The 20,350-nt window shown below is 45.1% G+C and overlaps 1 protein-coding gene across 3 annotated transcripts in view; it reads right to left on the bottom strand.

The window, feature by feature from the left end:
- The window catches only part of MCF2L2 (MCF.2 cell line derived transforming sequence-like 2), a 223,046-nt gene that overhangs the window by 12,966 nt on the left and 189,730 nt on the right, over positions 1-20,350 (bottom strand). For all 3 annotated transcript variants that reach the window (XR_006680536.1, XM_045295036.1, XM_045295037.1), the window contains 4 exons: positions 18,865-18,990; positions 6,226-6,441; positions 4,328-4,420; positions 3,816-3,894 (listed from right to left, as the gene is read on the bottom strand). Coding sequence is in view for 2 of the 3 variants with exons in the window: in XM_045295036.1 (XP_045150971.1) it covers positions 3,816-3,894; positions 4,328-4,420; positions 6,226-6,441; positions 18,865-18,990 (514 nt within the window). In the remaining variant the exon portion in view is untranslated. The remainder of the gene's footprint in view (positions 1-3,815; positions 3,895-4,327; positions 4,421-6,225; positions 6,442-18,864; positions 18,991-20,350) is intronic.

Genomic DNA, 20,350 nt, shown 5'->3' with positions numbered 1-20,350 from the left:
ATTGGGATCGTGATAGTGGGAGAGAGAAAAGAACTAGAGGAAAGTTGTATGCTTCATCGGTGCTATACTGCACCCTGACTGGCTTGTCTCTTCCTCGTGACCCTTCTGTGAGGGGATGTCCAGTTGTCTACAGAGGGCCTTTGGGTCTCCACTTTGCACTCCCCCTCATTCACATTGATATGATTTTTTTGTTCTGGGTCTTTGATGGCTGATACCTGATCCCATCAACAGCATGACCACACAGGCTGGTGTGCTTCTTCCATGTGGACTTGTTGCTTCTCATCTAGATGGCCGCTTGTTTATCTTTAAGCCTTTAAGACCCCAGATGCTATATCTTTCAATAGCCGGGCACCATCAGCTTTCTTCATCACATTTGCTATGCACCCATTTTGTCTTCAGCAATCATGCCAGGAAGCTGAGCATCACAGGAAGTTGGGCATCAAGGAATGCCAGGTTATGAGAAAAAAGTGTTCTTGCGTTGAGGGAGTACTTGAGTAGAGGCCCAATGTCTATCTGCTACCGTGATACTTAACATATTTGCATAGATTTATTTCTCTATTATTACATATAAATATATTTACATATGTGCATGCTTGTTTTTAGACCTCTATAAATGTCCTTTGCCTCCTAGTTCTTTCCTCTGTGTCCTCTTACTTTCCTCTAGTCCCACTATCATGTTCGGCCTTCATTTGGGTTTCAGTAATTCCTTTTGATTATATTGCCCTTGATCAAACCCTACCAGGCATCCTATGCCCTCCTCGCCATCGATTCTAGATCACTTGTTGTTCCCTTGTCTCTGAGCTTGTTAGCTTCCACTTCTTTTCCCTACCACCCCTCTTCCAGGTCCCCCCAGAACTGTTGGTCCCGTTGTTTTTACCTCCGGATTGCTTATCCCGCCTATCCTTCCTAGATAGACATGCAGAGACAATAATAAACACAAAAACTAGGCTGAGCAAAACAAAACAGCAAAAAACCAAACAACAACAACAATAAAAACCAACGCCAAAAAAAGCCCCAAAGCCTACACATAGTTTCAGGTCTGTTTGTTGACCTTTAGGAGTGACAGGGAACAGATGACTCAAAGACAACTTTTAATCATTGGAAAGAGTGTCGTGACATCAGAGAAAATGGCAGATGGAAAAATACAGCCCCAAATTCTCTCCTCCATAAAAGCAAAGAGAAAACTGGCATGCACACACAAAAATGATCAGAGGCAAAATTTCAGAACCCTGGAAATTAACCAAAATCTGATAGCAATCTGGAGAACATGTATTCAAGGAAAACTGCTGAATCTCAGTATGAACAGTGAGCTGTGTGACATTTTATTTTGCCCTATTCCTATCGTTGGCTACCAGCTCTGTTCACCGTGGAAACCAAGCCTATCATCACGGTGCAACTCGTGGCTGGAGCTCCTCAAAGCCTCGTTCCCAGGTAACTGTCATTATCCTGGGTTTCCCTGGAAAACCCCCCTAGTAAGGCTGCCGGTATTAGACTCATCTTGGAGCTCACTCAGTGGGAACAATGCCTTTCTTCAGGCAGGGCCATTTGTCCAAAATGAGGAGAAATAAACTTCACAATAAGTTTTTCGTTTATGTATTCAATTTTTTAACTTTAACTCTTGAGGCATTGGATAGGAGTTGGGCCTAAAAAAGGGGACGTTTAGGAATGAGATGTCCGTAAGGACTTTGCAAAGCTCTGAAACATTCTGGGGCTCTGGAAGGCTGAACACATACACATCATCTGAAGACATGATGGTGAAAAAGCTCTTCATTTTGATTACCAGAAACAATAAGGTACACAGTCAAGGAGCACAGCAAACTCCAGGCAGTTAAATGCACAGAGATCCATAATCCACACGTTATGATCTCATTTCAAAAGATCGAGAATCTTCAAACAGCAAGAAAAAAGAAACCAGTGTGTACAGGGACCTTCAAGAAGTCTGACAGGCAGAAGGCAGTGGGAAGACATATTCAAGGTGCTACCAGAAAAAGAAAGTCAGCTAATAATTTTATATTTGATAGTAGCTGATTTTACATAAGCATGCCCAATGAAATGGAGACAGGAGAGTCTTTAAAAGAAGTGACGTTGGGCCAACTGGATCTCCACAGGACAAGAACGAACAGAAATCTCTCTCTTGTGCTATATATTAAACCCCCCTCAAGCTGGATCAAAGGCCTAGATGTCAGGCGTAAAACTATAAATTCTGGGGAGAAAACATTGGTGTAAATCTTCATGACCTAGGATTAGGCCATGACATGCTAGATATGATATCCAGAGCAAAAACAGTCATGGGAAAAAGTAGATAAATCAAGCTCCCAGTCCTCCAGAGGACACTATCTATACAGAGTGGAACGACAACCCACAGAATGAGAACAACATTTGCAAATCGTATGTCTGAAAAAGGTCTCGCATCCGTTCAACCACAAAAAGCAGAAAACTCGATTTTTTAAAATGAGCAAAGAATCTGAAGACAAGTTTCCAAAGAAGAGCTACAAATGGCCCAGGACAACTTGACCAATATCCTTAGGCGTTGTTGTTGCTGTGTGCCACTGAGTCAGCTCCACCTCACAGCGACCCTACGTTGTCTCTGTGGGGTCTCCTGCACGGTAATCTTTAGGAGACAGAGCCCTGGCCGTGCAGTGATCAGCTGCTAACCCACAGCTGCGTCAAACCTACCAGCTGCTTATCAGGAGAAAGATATGGTCATCTGTTTCCTTGAAAAAGCTAGGAGATGGTTCTACTCTATCCTAGAAGGTTGCTGTGGGTTGGGATCAACTCAGTGGGCAATGTGCTTTTTTATCTCCATGTGAGCCGGTCACCAGGGCTTTTCTACCACAATGCTGCTTCTTCAGGAGGGAAATACAAATCAAAACCACAAGGAGGAATCACTGCACACCTCCTAGGATCATTATAATTTTTAAAAAGATGGCCAGTAGCAAGTGTTGGGAAAGGATCTTGGGGAAACTGAACCTTCCTCCATTGTCGATGGAACTGCAGAGTGGTGAGTGGTGTGGCCATTGCAATGGATACTAGTTTGGCAGTCCTTCAAACACGGAAGCACTGATAGTATTCGGCAATTCTATCCCTAAATATACACTCAAGAGAAATGGAAATGTATGTTCACATAAAGACTTGTCCATGAATACTTATCTCAATGTTATTCATAACAGCACCAAAGATGGTACCTCCATACAATACAAAAGAATGGACTGCCACCATGGGTGAACTTTGAAGACATCATGTTGAGAGAAAGAAGTCAGACAGAAAGGGCCATATTGTGTATGATTCCAACTATATGCGGTCCCCGGAGTAGGAATATCGATAGAAATGGGGGCTGGAGGGGAAGAGGCGCATGGAAAGTAACTGCTAATGGATACAGGGGGTTCATTTCTCTGCATGACGATGTTCTGAAATCACACATGGTGATGGCTTGCCAACTCTGTGGGGAGACCAAGCCCATGGAACCAGGCCTTTTAAAGGGGCGCATCTTACAGGGTGAGAGTTCTGTCTCATTTTTTTGAACTCTTTTGAATATGTAGCATTTTCCAGGGTGGTCCTGCGAGTTTTCGTTAAGAAAGGCCACCTTGACAATTTGGTTTATGTGGGGACCCCAGGCAAAGGCACACCCCCCCAGCCAAGCAAAGCATACCGTGCAACCGACAGCGAGCACACTGGTTCCCGGGACGGAGAACATGCCCGTGGTCACAGTTTAATTTCTTGGGAAATCATTTTCTTGGACCGAATCCTCAGTATGCTCACCCATCCACTGGGATCAGTGTAACTCTGCAGACCAAGGTCAATGGTGGTCACCCTACCTTTCACACCGCTTTGTTGTTCCATCAGTAATTTACTGATTTCTGAAAACCAACAATCTCTAACTTCTTTGGATGTTGCCTGCAATTACAGATAAGAAAGCACTGTGAGTGTCAGGGCACTCTGATCACTGCACGAGGCTTTGCTACTCTTCAGACGACCTTTAAAATGTGCAGATAGAGTGGGTGAAGGGAGACCGCGGTCGGTGTAAGACATGGGGAAATTTTTTTAAAAATATAAATCAGCTAGGGTCCATGAGGGAGGGAAGGTGGGGGAGGGGGAAATGAGGAGCTGATATCAAGGGCTTAAGTAGAAAGAAAATGTTTTGAAAATGATGATGGCAACATATGTGTGAATGTGCTTGACACGATGGATGTGTGTATGGATTGTGATAAAAGCTGTAAGAGCCCCTGATTAAATGATTAAAAAAAACACCAAAAACAGCTAGAAAACACTCGTCCAGAGGTGGGAGCTCCTTCAGGAAAAAGGCGGGCACACGATGGGCAGGCTTTACCTGGAGGATGTATTTCTCAAGTCCGTTTCGACTGGCAATTTCAAACTTCTTGTTATTCCCTCTCCCGACTTCATGGATCGAAAGTGACGTCAACTAGAGGAAACAGAGAACTATCTTATGTGATCACTTTCTGAGTGTGAAAACTGGTAGCCATTCTAATCCTTTCCACCCTTGACAACTGTCTTCTCCCATGGGTCCCCCAGGTGTTTCGTTTCCCTATTCTAATGCCCCCACCAAACCCAAACACCCAGGTCAGTTGTCTTGAGCCCCACGTGCTTCAGAGGGTTTTCAGGGGTTCAGAATCAGACTGCCAGGACTTTCTTCCTAGGCGCTTCTGTTTGAACTGCCAACCTTTAGGATAGAAATGGATTGCTTATCCATTTACATCCTCCAGGGACTCCTTCTAGTGGTCCCATGAACACAACGGGGTACCATCTGTCTTGTCTGTTTCCAAGGGTAACGTGAACTATACTTGCCTCTTTCCCTCCGTAGAGCAATCACCGTCAGCGGTTGGGAGAACATCATCTCTCCTTTAACACCTAAGTACCGAGAAACCTGGGAGTGCAAACTCGCAAGACTGCCTTCTTTCTCCCAGTATCGCAAATGGTTTGCCTTTGGCCGGGGGCACTCTTGCCACTTTTCCATAGTTCTCTTAGTGGAAAGATTTTACTTTTCCTCGTCTTACAGGTTTCCAAGGAGGAAAGATTTTACTTTTCCTCCTCTTACAGGTTCCCAAGGAGCCGTGGCAGCACAGTGGCTAAGTGTGTGTGCCAATGGCAAGGACATGCTGGCAGCTCCACGCCCCCAGCTGCCCTGCAGGAGAAGCCCCTGGCAGTCTGTTTCTGTAAAGGCTTAGCATTGGAAACGCTGTGAGGGCAGTTCTACTCGGTTCTATAGGGTTTGGTTGGAGAGGGTTCCACCTGATTCTGGCCCCATCTTTTGTAGGTTTTACTGCTTTTCACAGATCTCCACAGAAACGGTAACTGAATTCAGAACTCACTGCCATCTACTCCATTCCCACTCATAGCGATCCTCTGGGACAGGGTGGAGCTAGCTGCCCCCGTGGGTTTCTGAGACTGTCATTCTTGACGGGAGTAGAAAGCCTCATCTTTTTCATGCAAGGTGGTTTCAAACTTCTGACCTTTGGGTTAAGAGCCCAGAACTGAACCACTATGCCACCAGGGCTCCCAGGTAACTGAATTAATATCCATTAAAACCATAAACAAAAAGACTACTATGAATAGTTCGACAGTTTTAATTACAAAATCCCCCACATACGTTTAAAAACGGTGTGTGTTGATACAGTCTTACAGCTAAGAAACATTTTTTTGTACAAGCAAGAGACAGTGCTTGCTCAGGGCATGAGTTCCTGCCCACCCAGGGTCAGCATGCTACCTACAGTTACACACAACGAGGCCCATTGAAAGGGGCAAGTAGAAGCTGAAATCCAGTCCAAGCGCCAATCACTCATTTGCCTTAGGGGAAGGAGGGCATTTGCTCTGACTGGTTTGCAAGACTGGCTGCCATCTGCCCCGTGTCTCTCCTTTGCCCCCAATCCTCTATGCCGGCCCTGCCCTGGAGAAAGACCGGCCACTGTGTGCATTCTGGTTCTGCTGTTTGGCAATTTCACTTGACCCCTGTAAACTTCAGTTTGCTTACTTATCTCTCCCTAAAAACCAGCTGCCATCAGATTGATTCTCTCTCCTGGTGACTCCACGTGTGTCAGAGTATCACTGTGTTTCGCAGGGCTTCCAATGGCTGGGGTGTTTTTTGATTTTGTTTTTATCAACACTAGATCAACAGGCCTTTCTTCTGGGAGGATTTGAACCTCCAACCTTCTAAGAGGGAGCTGAACATGTTCACTGTCTGGACCACCCAGGTACAATAGAACCCCTTACCTTCATAGACTTCTTAAAGCTGTAGTGAGGAGATAAGCCCCCGTCCCTGGGCTCCACGCGTATCTTACAGAACATGACTCCTCTTTCAAGCAGATAGATTTGCCTCTGGCTGGGTTTAAAGCGCATGAAGTCCTTCATCGTGTAGCGCTCCTTGTGGACCGTCCAGACGTTGAAAGGACCGTGCATCAGCAGCTTGCCCAGCTTGCCTATGTCATCCTTTTAGAAGCAGACACAGAGAAGGAAGCCGTCCCATTACTTGAAAGAAAGTGTTTCAATGAAAACACATGCCTATTAGAGGCCTTTCATCTTCAAAGTGCGCCTCGGGCTAATCTATCACAAAATCAAAATGACAACGGTTGGGAGCCTCACGGGCTCTATTCGCTCTGTAAAACATTGGATTCAGTTGTGTGATGTAGGAGACAGAAAAGCAGACTAGCGATGTTTGACTAAAGATACGCGTTCACTGATAGTTTGGTAATGAATGAATGTTGGTTAGCTGAGCTTCATTCCTCCTACTTTTCTCCCCCCACCCCCTTCCCGACCATGCACGGCCTTCAACGGGGCAAACCGTGACCGTTTTCATTATGATCCAGAGAGGCAGACATTTTGCTGGCCATCCTTGGGTTCCACCTGCACTCTGACCTGGTTGCAGGCATGAGACCGACCTTAAGGCCATGAATTTTGCTCTAAGGAGAAAACTCGCATGATGTAACATGAATGGACGGTGAAGAGATCATGCCAAATGGCAGCTATTGAAAACACACCAAAGAGAGTCCACTTGGCCTGAGGGTGTGCAAGTCTGATGCCCCTCTCTCCATCAACAAGCCCAGTGTCCTCACGCACACCGTCCACATAGGATGGCCCCACTGCCTCTCATCAGGGAGGGCCCTTGCATTTTATCTGGCATTTTCCCAAAATTGAAACACTTATGAGCATACATATCTTTATAAACATATGTGGTTCCCTGAATCCAAGCGCCAATGAGAAAATGATTTAGCAGAACCAGGACAGAGAAACTGCCCTGATCTACATCTGAGACAATTCCCTGTGACTCCTGAAAGCTAATACTGAGACTATGCACATTGTTTTATAATTGACCAGGCATTGTTTGCCATTGGTTGTTCTGCAGTGAACTATGAACATCTTTAAAAAAGGAATGGTCTGTATTGTTGAATTGTCAAATGCTTTGTTATATATGTTTACTGCAATTTTTTAAAAAGGGAGTTGACCATACTTCTGAAATTTTAAAATAAAAATTCCCAAGAGAATCATGGTGCTTTTACTATTTTTCTTATTTCCTTTTCAGAGTTTTCTTGGTTATTGTATAGGAATCCAACAAATTTTTGTTGTTGTTGTTGTTGTTGTTTTTTCAAGTCCCAGGAGTTTTTATTGTTTGAATAATCAGGCAGAGCAGTCCCCAAGGAAATGGTGGTCACGTTTCACTGGTTTCTGTCCTTTGCGCCTTCATTTTCTAAGCATGTAGACATTTTTCTATTTACCCTCCTAGGCATTTATTTTGATCACAAATGCTCCAAGTGTGAATAAACAAATGTTTTTTATCCTCTACTTCCCCCCACGTTCCTTTAAATAGGAAACAAAAATGGTGCTCAATGTCTTCTCAGAGCCTCTGTGGCCATAGTTGTCCCACCATTGTCTTAAAGACCAACTATGACTTGATCTTCCCAAATCCTTCTTGAACTCGGGCTCTTTCTGCTAAATCCAGGGGCCGCAGTCCTCACTGGTATTGTTGACAGTCTCCAAAAGCTGAGGATGGTCACTGGGTTGAAGGCAACTGGGAGGGATCTTCAGCAAACTGAGGACATTGTGAAAGTGCGTAGAGGCAAATCTTGTCAACAAGATGCCACCTCCTTCCATTAAAGCTAGGAGAATGCCACCCATTGTTTTCATCCATTTTTGACTTTCAGTCTGTTTATGTTCTCATATCTAAGGAATGATTCTTGTTGGCAGCATATGGGTGTATCCTATTTCCTATCCAAGCTGTTAATTTCTCCTCTCTTGACTTGTACATTTAATCTATTTACATTCAAGGTGATTGTCGGTAAATATGAATTTTTGGTTTTGATTTTGTTGTGTGTATTTTTGTGCTGTTACTAATGTCTTTGTTCCACATAATTTTTTTGTGCTGAATTCGTTTGTTTTGTGGGTTTTCTCATCATTTTTTTTCCATTTCTGTTGTTTTAATGTTTAGTAAATCTTTACAACAGCATTTTTCTGTCAGTTTGTCATAATGTGATAACCTGCGTGTTACTGTGATGCTGGAAGCGATGCCATGGATATTTAACATACTAGCAGGGCCATCGATAATGCATAGTGCTTACCTGGTTGGATTATATAAATTTGTTTGAGAAAAGAAAAAACAAAGTCCCATTCAAGCTTTACGATTCAACTTTGGAACTTGCTGCAACTCAAGATTTAAACAAACTCTATTTTAATTATGTATTGGGTTGAGCAGAGGGAAAACTATTCTTGGCAAATGGAGAAAAGTAAAATTATATCTCAGCATTTCATAAAGCAAATTATAAAAAAAACTTCACTTTTGTGACTATATTAAATCAAGATCTAATTAAGTGCACATGACATAAAACAAATGTAGGTATTGGAAGAATTTTTTCCCTACTTGCTTAAATTACAGATTCACCCATCCAAAGAAAGGGATTTTCAAGGAATCTGTAAAGCCCTGACAAGCATTACTAGAAATCCTAGCAGGAACATTTTGGACAGAGACTCAACAGCCAGACAAATCTGAGAGGAGCACACAAAACAACAACACCCAGAAACCTACACACTGCAAACGGTACTCAAAACAACAGAACCACACACACACACACACACACACACACACACACAACCTACACATAGCAAAATGACACCAACAAACCCACATCTATCAACAATAACACTGGATGTTAATGGCTTTAATATACCAGCCATCACATCTGAAAGGTAAATGCAGACTATTGTTCAGGAAAAGTATAACAGGGGTCACAGAGTCCAATGCCATGTTGTCAAACACATCTCATAATATACAGACCAATATATTTTATGTACAGGGGTCTCAAAGAACACATCCGATGAAAGTAGAGGAGTCACTTCATAGCACAACTATAAAAACCATTTTAAAGGAGTCCAGAATAATGAGAATAATGGTCCAGGTATATACCTCTCTAGCGACTTTTACTAAATTGGATGGTGTTATTGAAAGTGTCTTTCAAGGGGAATTAGCCTTGCTTACAGCTCTGGTGAAGAGGTGAGCTTAGGCAGCAATGTTTGTGTACCTTACCATGTCTGAATTTTCCTCTTAAGATAGCCACATCACCTTGATCAAAGGGATGCTACGCTAAGAAGGGACAGCAGTTGACCATGGAGCCCAGTGGGGGAAAAAAGTACCAGGTAACCGATCTAACCCTCTCTGAACTGAGGAGAACTAAGAAGGAGGTTCAAGTAGCAGGAGTTATAGCTGGTAGGTGTTTTCTGAGAGGCAGGTGGTAAAATAAAACAATAAGGAAGCAGAGTTATAAAGGTGAGTTGCCAGAAATTATGAGGAAGAGAAAAAGATCTTGAAAGAGAGAAAGAACTAGTTAGTGGGTGGTAAAAAGGGAGGAGAGCAGGCATATAGGGCATAGCTGGCACATCAAAGGCAGAAACCTTGACTCCCTTCCCCAGACCAATGTCCAAGAGCTGCCATGGGCCATGGAATGGCCCAGCTCCCAGCTCTATGATCCCCTGAGCCTCCCCTATTTTCTAGCTCTTCCCGAGGCTCTGTAGGCCTGCAGCTCCAGCAAGCTCGTCATTGGAGGCCACAGGGAGCAATGCTACAACAGATAGGCGAGCCATCCTTCAGGATGTCTCATGTAAACTTTCTCAGGAATACGTTCATGATGGGATTGGAGATCTCCATGCTCCTGGCCATCCTTCAGGAGGTCATCTGCTGGGCACAGTGATGATGAAGGGCAGACACCCACACTGGACTCTCAGCCAGAATGTGGGTCTTGGGGGGGGGGGGGCACCCCCACCTCCAAAAGGAAGTAGGCTGGGGATTTCCTAAGCAGGATCAAGGATACCGCTTGGATATCTTTCCCACTATGTGTATCTTGTGCCTCTAATCAGACTGTAGTTGGTCCTAAGGCCAGAGACCACATGCAGTCTCTTGCAAATACTTGCCCGCTGTTGCTGCTGTTGTTAGTTGCCACTGAGTAGATTCCAATTTATAGTAAGAAGTTCTCCACTGTGCTTTTGTAGGCCTTAATCTTTATGGAAGCAAATCACCCTTCTTCCATGATGCTGCTTGGTGGGTTTGAACCATGAACCTTTGGCTTAGAAGTAGAGTCACAAACCGATTGTACCACTCAGGGACCCACTTGCCCCCTGGTGAGTATGTACTCATTTATTGGTATTGAATGAACATCTAAACTCCATCAAACCAAACACACTTGATTACGTCTCATAGCAATCCAATAGGAGAGGGTGGGACGCCCTGTCTGTGTTTCTGAGAGTGTTACTCGTTACTCTATGGGAGTAGAAAGCCTTATCTTTCTCCCATGGAGAGGCTGGTGGTTTCGAACTGCTGACCTCAAGGTTAGTAGCCCAATGTGTAACCACTACGCCATCAGGGCTCCTTAATGAACACTTAAGGGGCATGGAATCAAATGCTCAGCACTGTAAGGAATCTCTGATTTATCCAAGAAGTTAGTTCAGTGATGTTCCCTCACTACAAAACTAATTTTTCTCCGGTGATCAAATAGTTTAGATATCTCTTTGGCGTGCTAAAGAAATGAATAGATGCAGTGGTTCTCAGCCTGAGGGGTTGAACGACCCTTTCACAGAGGTCACCCAATTCATCACAGTAGCAAAATGACAGGGATGAAGCAACAACAAAAATAATTTTATGGTTGGGGTGGGGCATCACCACAACAAGAGGAGCTGTATTAAAGGGTCACGGCATTCGGAAGGTTGAGAACCACTGGACTAGAAGGAAGTCCAGAAATGGAACACACAGGGGATCTCAGAAACAAATAAGCTAATAAAATCAGACGGGTGTTTTGCTCACACCTAAAAATCTAAAGGTGACGAACCAGAATCAAGTGAAAGGGCCTGGATCGTCATTCCTGGCAGTGACGGCAGATCTGACAAAGGTGTGTCCTTCTTTATAAAGGAAGCATGAAACACCTGGGTTAAGGAATCAACACAACACCTGGCCCGAAATGACAAGTGGAACAGAGGAGCTTGTGACTACAGTGGCCAGAGCAAAAGGTTCTTTCCCTTCCTGCCCAGCTAGGGATGGAAAAGAATTCCGCCCTAAGGCTGAATTCCGCCCTAAGGCTGTTTGCTGCCGCATGGCCTTGGCAAGGTTGTATATCTTCACGTACCTTTCTCCCAAAGGACAGCTCCTGGGTTTGAATAGTTAGTAAGTAGTCCCGTGCTAACCTGAATGAATTAGATAAATTTGTCTGAGTAAAGGGGGAAAAAAAACTGTTCAAGCTTCGCCATTCAACTTTGGATAGTTGGATAGATTTAAACCAATTCCAAGTACATCTTAATTGAACAGAGGGAAAGGAAAACTATTTTGGGCAAATGGAGGAAAGTAAAATTACTTCTCAACATTTTTTTTTAAATAAAAAATATCTCTTCCCTTTTGTTGACTGAATTATGATCGACTTGAGTGCACACAAACACACCGCAAATGCAAGTATCAGAAGAAACACCCCCCCCCTAGTTGTTTAAATTACACACCCCTCCACTCAAAATTCAACATCTCCCTTTTATAACAAAAACCAGGTTAATCTTGGATTTCAAGTTGAGAGACCTTGGGATTCTCCATGCAGCTGGCCTCTGTTCGTCAGCACCTTGAGATAGAGAGGTTCTGCAAAGCCCAGCTCATAAATCTTGGAATCGTGGACCTGGAGGGCTGTTGTGAGTAAGTTCTAATCAGAACCAGATGAGGAGGGTGATTGAGAGAACAGGGCCTGCAGAGGAGTGAGGAGATTAAAGAAACAATCCTGGCGGACTGTATCGTCTCTGGTGAATTAACTAGTCTTGCCATGGGAAGGAGTGGACTACAGTAGGCTGCTAACCACAAAGGCAGCAGTTCAATACCACCAGCCGCTCCTTGGGGAGAAGAGACTTTCTACTCCTCTAAAGAGTTGTCTTGGAAACCCACAGGGGCAGTTCTCCCTTGTCCAATAGGGCTGGGATCAACTCGCTGGCAGTTCCTGAATGAGTGAGCTTCTGAATCAGCACGCTGCAATGTCCAATACCTATGTCTCTGTAAGTCAATATAATTACACAGCAAGTTGAAGTCTTAAGGGAAAGAAACCACAGAATCTACATTAAAGGCACAATTTGGAGGAAAGTAGGAGTGAGGGGAGGCGTGGGGGTGGGAGAAGAGTCAATCCCACTTAATATAAAAAAATCTCTACAATTCTACAAGGGGGTAACCCAACACCCCCACCCCTGCCCCGCCAAGAAAATAATCCAGAAAAAAACTCTGCAGGGCTGTGAGAGGTATCGTGCATTTGGAGTTCATTCCACCAGGTCAGACTATTAATCAAGCTTTCTATTTAGAGGTTCTGAAAAGGCCTGATTTGTGGCAGACGGGGGACTGGTTTTGCCACCACAACAATGCATCTAACTCACGCAGCCATCTCAGTGCGCCGGTTTTTGCCCCAAAACAGCAGGCCTCTCTTGCCCCACCCACCTGACTCACCTGACCTCGCTCCCTGAGACTTCTTTTTGTTTCCTCGAATGTAGCTGGACATGAAAGAACAGCAATTTGATGACGTAGAAGAGGTGAAGAAAACAATGGGGCGGTGCTGTCAGCCATCCAAATAGATGAGTTTGAAAAGTGTTTCCAAGAATGGAATCGCAGATTTGACAAACATATTACGTATAATGGAGAGTACTTTAAAGGTGATAGGTTGTTTTATCTATTAAAAAAAATTAAATACACAGCTTTGGGGGGGGAATTCTGTTTTTTGGGCAGTACACCCCTGTATCTTCAAGCTAAAAAAAGAAAAGAACCAAAAGTTGTCTCCAAATGTCTAGAAAAATTGCTCCCCTAAGTTTTCTTAATGGAAGAAGGAAACACTACAGATAAGAAACACTGCCCTGTTGGGTCGGACTCCTCGGCCCAGCTGGTGGTGGCTGCTTGAATACCCTCCTGAATCAAGTATCAGGAGAAAGAAGAGGCAGGCTCGGAGGACAGGAACAGCCTCACAGCCCAGGAACACAGCAAACCCTGAAGGCAAGGTTTCTGAGAAAAGAATCTATGAAGAAATACCAAGAAGAAGGAAATAGAAAGATCACAGGATTGGGGGTTCTGGCTAATTTGCATAGCTTGACTTATGACAAAGAAAGACATTGGCAAGGCCGTGATACACCATGTGTGATGAGCCATGCAAAAATGAAGGATGCAAAGATTTCAAATGTCTGAACCCTGTTCCCCTCCACCCACCCCCCAACGCCCCCACACCCCTCACTCCCCCCCACTCCCCCGCACTCCCCAGCCCTCCACCCCGTGCCCATGTCCTAGTCCTTGGGTTCTATAACATGTTTGGTTACACAGCAAAGGAAATTCAGAAGCCCTGCAGGCATAGTGAATAAACACTCAGCCACCAACCCAAAGGTCAGTGGTTCTAACCCACCCGCCGCTTCAAGGGAGAAGACTTGCAAATCTGCCTCCATAAACATTCGAGTCTCAGAAAACCACGGAGGAGTTCTGCTCTGCCCCACAGGGTTGCTATGAGTGGATTGGCTTAACAGCAGCAGGTTGGTTTTCAGGTTTTGATCAGCTGACTTTCAGTAAAGAAGCTTATCCTAGCTGGGCCCCATGTAGTCATCGGGGTCTTTGAAAAATGGAAAAGAGAAAGATGAGAGAGAGGGAGTCAAGAGCCTTTTTAAGGAAATAAAAGAAAGAACTAAGAGACAAAGGGCATTACAGAGGTCTAAATACAGGCATGTATATATGTAAATATATTTATATATGACGATGGGGCAATAGATCTATGTGCATATATTTATAGGTTTAATATTAAGGTAGCAGATGGACATTGGGCCTCCACTCAAGTACTCCCTCAATGCAAGAACACTTTGTTTTATTAAACTAGAATTCCATGATGCTCACCTTCCCGACATGATCTCTGAAGACAAATGGGTGCATAAGTAAATGTGGTGAAGAAAACTGATGGTACCTAGCTATCAAAAGATATAGCGTCTAGGGTCTTAAAGGCTTGAAGATAAATGTGTGGCCATCTATCTCAGAAGCAACAAAACCCACATGGAAGAAGCACACCAGCCTGTGTGATCATGAGGCGTCGAAGGGATCAGGTATCAGGCATCAAAGAACAAAAAAATCATATCAGTGTGAGTGAGGGGGAGTGTGGAGTGGGGACCCAAAGCCCATCTGTAGGCAACTGGACATCCCTTACAGAAGGGTTGCAGGGAGGAGATGAGCCAGTCAGGGCGCAGTATAGGAATGATGAAACAACTTTCCTCTAGTTCTTAAATGCTTCCTCCCCTGCACTGTCATGATCCCAATTCTACCTTAAAAATCCAGCTGGACCAGAGGATGTACACTGGTACAATAGGAACTGGAAACACAGGGAATCCAGGGCGGATGATCCCTTCAGGACCAGTGGTGAGAGTGGCGATACCTGGAGGGTGGAGGGAAGGTGGGGTAGAAAGGGCTAACCGATTACAATGATCTACATACAGCCCTCTCCCTGGGGGATGGACAACAGAAAAGTAGGTGAAGAGAGACATTGGATAGTGTAAGACTTGACAAAATAATAATAATTTATAAATTATCAAGGGTTTATGAGGGAGGGGAGTGGGGAGGAGGGGGAAAATGAGGAGCTAATACCAAGGGTTCAAGTAGAAAGTAAATGTTTTGAGAATGATGAAGGCAATAAATAAATGAATATGCTTGACACAGTGGATATATGTATGGATTGTGATAAGAGTTGTATGAGCCCCCAATAAAATGATTTTAAAAGAAAAATATCGAAAGTTTAAAAAAAAAGTCTCTTTAAATTGGAAAGGTCAAGGAAACAGATTCTCCCCTAATCAAACCCCAAACTAAACTCATAGTGACCCTGTACGCTATCTGAGACTGTAAGTCTTGACACAAGCAGACAGTCTTACATTTTATTTCTCCTGTGAAGCAACTGGTGGATCTGAACCCCTGACCTTTCAGTTAGCAGCCCAAAGCCTAGCCTGCAGTGCTACCAGTACTCGTTCAGTCTTCCCCTCTCAAAAAACACTCATTGCCATCAAGTCACGTTCGACAAGAGTTTCCTCTAGTGCCCTGCAGACGCAAGACGGGCCTGCTGGCACCTTGGTTCTAGAGACGCTATCGGTCTCCTGACCCACAGTTTTTCTGGAACAGTAAGGCCACGAATATGTGCCGTTTCAAGCCACCATGTTTATGGTAATAGATTCTGGCAGTGAATGAAAACTAATATATCTGAGCCGAAATCTAGAGCGCTTCAAAGTGAAAGGCAACTGGATATTGATTCTGTCCCATTAGAGACCAGACAGCTTCACAGCACAGCTTGTCTGGAATGCCTGAGGCCAGCCTGCTCAGGAGACATTTTGGCGTTTGGAGTCCAGACAGCTCAGCTCACCACAGCGCACACCTGGCCTCTGGATACTCTCTCATTTATTTTTCCCCTGACCCTTTGGATGAAAGGATGTATAATTGCATAGCTAGGTTTTGTGTCAACTTGCCTGGGCCAGAATTCTCAGAGGTTTGGCAGTGAAAGACCCAGCTACCCTCCATGGTGTGATCGAAGTCAATGTAATCACCTCTGTCATATCATCTGCTACAAGCAGCCCCACAGTTGTAAGAAGATTAGGGTGGGATGCAGCACCCTTTCTCAGATGACAGCTCTGACACCACCAACGGAGAGGACGTTTCCTTGGGAGGGTGACTTCTCCCCATAAAGCAGACGCTGCGGTGGAAAAGCTTGCTTGGTCTTTTGCTGGGTTTGGATCTTGCATCTGGTTCCAATTCTTTGGACTTGAGCCGATAGCCCACCAGACCCACCAGACGGCCTGCTGAGCTCAGGGGCCTGCCACCTGACCTGTGGATTCATTCACCTATGTAGCCACCAGTTGTGTTCTTTCTGGGGATTTTGGATTCACCAGCCCCTCCTCCCATCCCAGCTATGAGAGTCAGGAGAAGCCTCCAGCCTAACGTCTGAACCATGAACTTGGAACCTGCCAGGACTTGGATTTGCCCTCATCTACAACTGTGAGTAATTGTCTTCATGCAAGTTTCTCTCTCGCTGTAGACACATCTATGTGCTTCTCTGGAGAACCCAGCTGAAGACAACAGTACATATTTATTGGGTCTTTCACGGGGTCTATGGTGTCATAATGCTTGGCAAGCCAACCTCTTCTCCATTTATCATGATGTTGGTAAGTAACCCTTGGTAGGTTGGTCCAGTTGTAAGGAGCTTGGTCTTCCTTACATTAAGTTGTAATCCAGACTGAAGGCTATGATCCTTGATCTTCATCAAGTGCTTCAATTCCTCCTCACTGGCGGAAAGCAAGGTCGTGCCACCTGCAAACCACAGACTGTTAGTCCACCTTCCTCCAACCCTGATGCCACAGTCTTCTTCATAGAATCCAGCTGCTCTGATGATTTTCTCAGCCTACAGATTGAGCAAGTGTGGTGAGAGGATACAACCCTGACACACACCTTTCCTGGGCTTAAACTGCAGTATCCCCTTGTTCTTTTTTGCACAACTGCTGCTGGATCCATGTGCAAGTTCCGAAAGTGTTCTGCACTTCCCATTCTTCCCAAGGTTATCCACAGATTATTATAGTCCACATAGGCGAATGCTTTTGCATAGTCAATGAAACACAAGCAAGCATCTTTCCGGTGTTTTCTGCTTTGAGCCAAGATCCATCTGACATCAGCAATGAGATCCCTTGTACCACATCCTCTTCTGAGTCCTGCCTGAACTTCTGGCAGTTACCTGTTGAAGGTTGACGTTGTCAAGGAGCTTGTTTAACTTGGTCTATATTCAATGCTCATGGAAGAAGTAGTCAAGAGATCAAAAGACATATTGTATTAGGTAAATCTGCTGCACAAGACCTCTTTAGGGTATTGAAGAGCAAGGATGTTACTTTGAGGACAAAGATGCACTTGACCTGAGCTATGGTATTGCACATTGCCTCCTATGCATGTGAAAGTTGGGCATTGACGAAAAATGACTGAAGAAGAATCAATGCATTTGAATTGCGGTGCTGGTGAAGAATATTGAAAGTACCATGGACTGCTAAAAGGACAAACCAACCTGTGTTGGAAGAAGGAAGGCCAGGGTGCTCCTTATAAGATATAAGACTTTGTCTTATATCCTTTGGACATGTTGTGAGGAGAGACCAGATGCTAGAGAAGGACCTCACACTGGGTATAGTATTAAATTAAAAGTGGCGCGGAGGGAGGTGGGGGAGGAGCCAGCCCCTACCACTAATCGTGGGTTCAATAATACTACTTCTGGGTTCAGTAATGCACAATTGTACGGTTGAGATATATAAATATTATATTAAAGTCATCGAGAGCATGAGAGATATTACAATAATGCAGTCAGACACATTACATGGTAGCATTGCTCACCTCAGCCCAGCTTGGTGGTCCACGTGGAGAGAGGGGGAAGGGAAGGAGGACAAGGGAACAAGGGAGAGGGGGAAGAGTGGGGAGCCAGAGAGAGTCAGAGAGGTCCGAGCCCGAGAGCTCTATATTGCTGACTCACGCCGATATATCTTTTGGGGGCATGCCAGCCCACTAATTACAGGTAGAGACATACCTCACAGGGAGGAGCTGCACTATAGGTTACACAGCAATGAGAGGGTGGTCTAGGGGGTGGTCTCTGGGTCTCCATAGGAACCATTATCAGTAGGGTGCAAACTCTGCCTACAGGAGCCTGTCCTTTGTCCCCAGAGGCAGGGAGCAGGCCCACCCCTGTGGTGGGAAGAGACAGCAGTCTGGCAACTGATTGCCTTCAGGGGAGGGAATGCCTGCGTATCTGACCTCCCCCCCCAGCTGGGTAAAGTGGAGGGACAGTGAAAAAGAGGAAGGCCCCCAGGCCCTCGATGAGATGGATGGACACAGTGGCTGCACCAATGGGCTCGGGTGCAGGAACCGCTGTGAGGGCGGTGCACGACCGGGCAGTGTTTCCTTCTGCTGTGCATAGGGTCGCTCTGGTCGGAGCTGACTCATGGCACCTAACCACAACAGTGTGGTGTGACATGGCATTAGACCTGCATTGGCTATCCATTTCAAAGATCTGTCCATAGAGGAACATCAGAGTCAAGACGAAAAGTCTTTGAAATCTTTTAATAATAGCAGAAAATGCTCTCCCTCCCTCTTTTAGGAATGTCCCTGGCTCATATATGTTTTTGGTTTGTGTAGAGTGTGGTTCAGTGTCAACGTTCAGGATGCTGTGGGGTACAACTCAAGATTCAGGGGCTGCTTGGAATCATGGGCTTGCTGACTGATTCGCGTTCCTTTCCTTTACCACAGGTCACTCTGTAACTGTGCCACAGCACCCCTACCATTGTAGCATGGCTGCTGCCATCTGTGTGCAATGTCCCACCACTCACTGAGGAACGTACCGGATACCCAGTGACAGCTGCCAGGTCCACCGCCAACTCACACGACGTGATCAGATCCTCCATCATGAGCAAAGCTTGTTGGAGCTCGGCTGAGAATGCGGAATCCTGGGTCTTCTTTGGCCGATCCTGTGGACACCAATACACCTTGTTGGAAACCAAAAGATTCACCATCTACTAACCTTCCTAATGCCTTGATCCTTTCATACAGTTCCTCATGTTGTGGTGACCCCCCAACCATAACATTATTTTTGTTGCTACTTCATAACGGTAAATTTGCTACTGTGATGAATTGGGCAACCCCTGTGAAAGGGTCGTTCGACCCCCCCAAAGGGGTCACGACCCACAGGTTGAGAACCACTGTACTAAGCGGAGGAGGACAACAGGACAGATGAATGGGTCCAGCCTGCACTGAAGTGACTGAGAAGGCAGGTACATTCCTCTGTTTCCTTATTCCCAGCGGATGGTGACTACAGACATCTGCGGATTTAGGCCTATGATCTGTAAGAGCAAACAGGAACCCACTGATGCCAAAGCAACCCATCCTGACTCATGACCACCCAGGTGTCACCGGACAGAACTGCCTCATCGGGTGTTCCTGGCTGTACTCTTTATGGAATCAGATCCCCAGTATTTCTTTCACGGAGCCACTGGGTGCATTCAAACTGCCAACCTTTAGTCTTGTAGTGGAGCACAATCATTTGTGGCCCCACCCTCTGGGTACTATGATATATAGATGGACAGAGTCCACCAAGCCTTCTGGACCGCGTCCTAATACAGAACAAACTTCTTGAAAGCATGGGCATCATACTCCTGCTTTACAAAGAACATACAGAACTTGGCTTTTTTAAAGCACAAAGAAGAGGCGCTCTTTTAAAAATGGGCTGCTCCCCATTTTACATTCAACTTCTGGGGGCAAGGAGGGTTGTTGAAAAGAAACCATCTGAACATCAATTTCCTATATTTCAGATAGAAGTCTTATCGCGGTAGGTAAAATTATACTTAGATTCTAGAACCACTCTAGAGGAGAATTTTGGAAAAAAGTCCCTCACCCCCCACAATGCAGACAAAGAATGGCTACCAGGTGGAGGTTCACTAATGATTGACACCATCAAAGCCACATTGGGCACCTTTAACCACCCCTCCCCCATTCCAGCTTCCTTTCTTTCCCCACAGAGCTGAAAGATGCCAGAGATCACCAGCGTTGTTGCCACCTCCCCATCAGTGGAAAAGTAGTAGCTGCTCACGAAGAGACTGACGGTCAACCATCACCACCGGGCACTAGGGCATGATGGCGATCACGGTTTCAGCTTGAGAGACATTTGGTTACCTACATAGAATATGATCTGTGGCCCAGCAAACGCAAACGCAAAGATCCTGGTTTCCTTTTGTGTGTTTGTAAACATTTCAAGTCCACGACAAAGTTCCCCAGGTAGCCCCACCTCTTGTTGCCCTTGGAGTAGGCTGCAGTTGAACGGGTTGTGCAATT

Source organism: Echinops telfairi, unplaced genomic scaffold (assembly GCF_000313985.2).
Source record: "Echinops telfairi isolate 266 unplaced genomic scaffold, ASM31398v2 ScPeMD7_4225;HRSCAF=4972, whole genome shotgun sequence".
NCBI lineage: Eukaryota > Metazoa > Chordata > Mammalia > Afrosoricida > Tenrecidae > Echinops > Echinops telfairi.
This window is presented reverse-complemented; position numbering and strand designations above follow the sequence as displayed.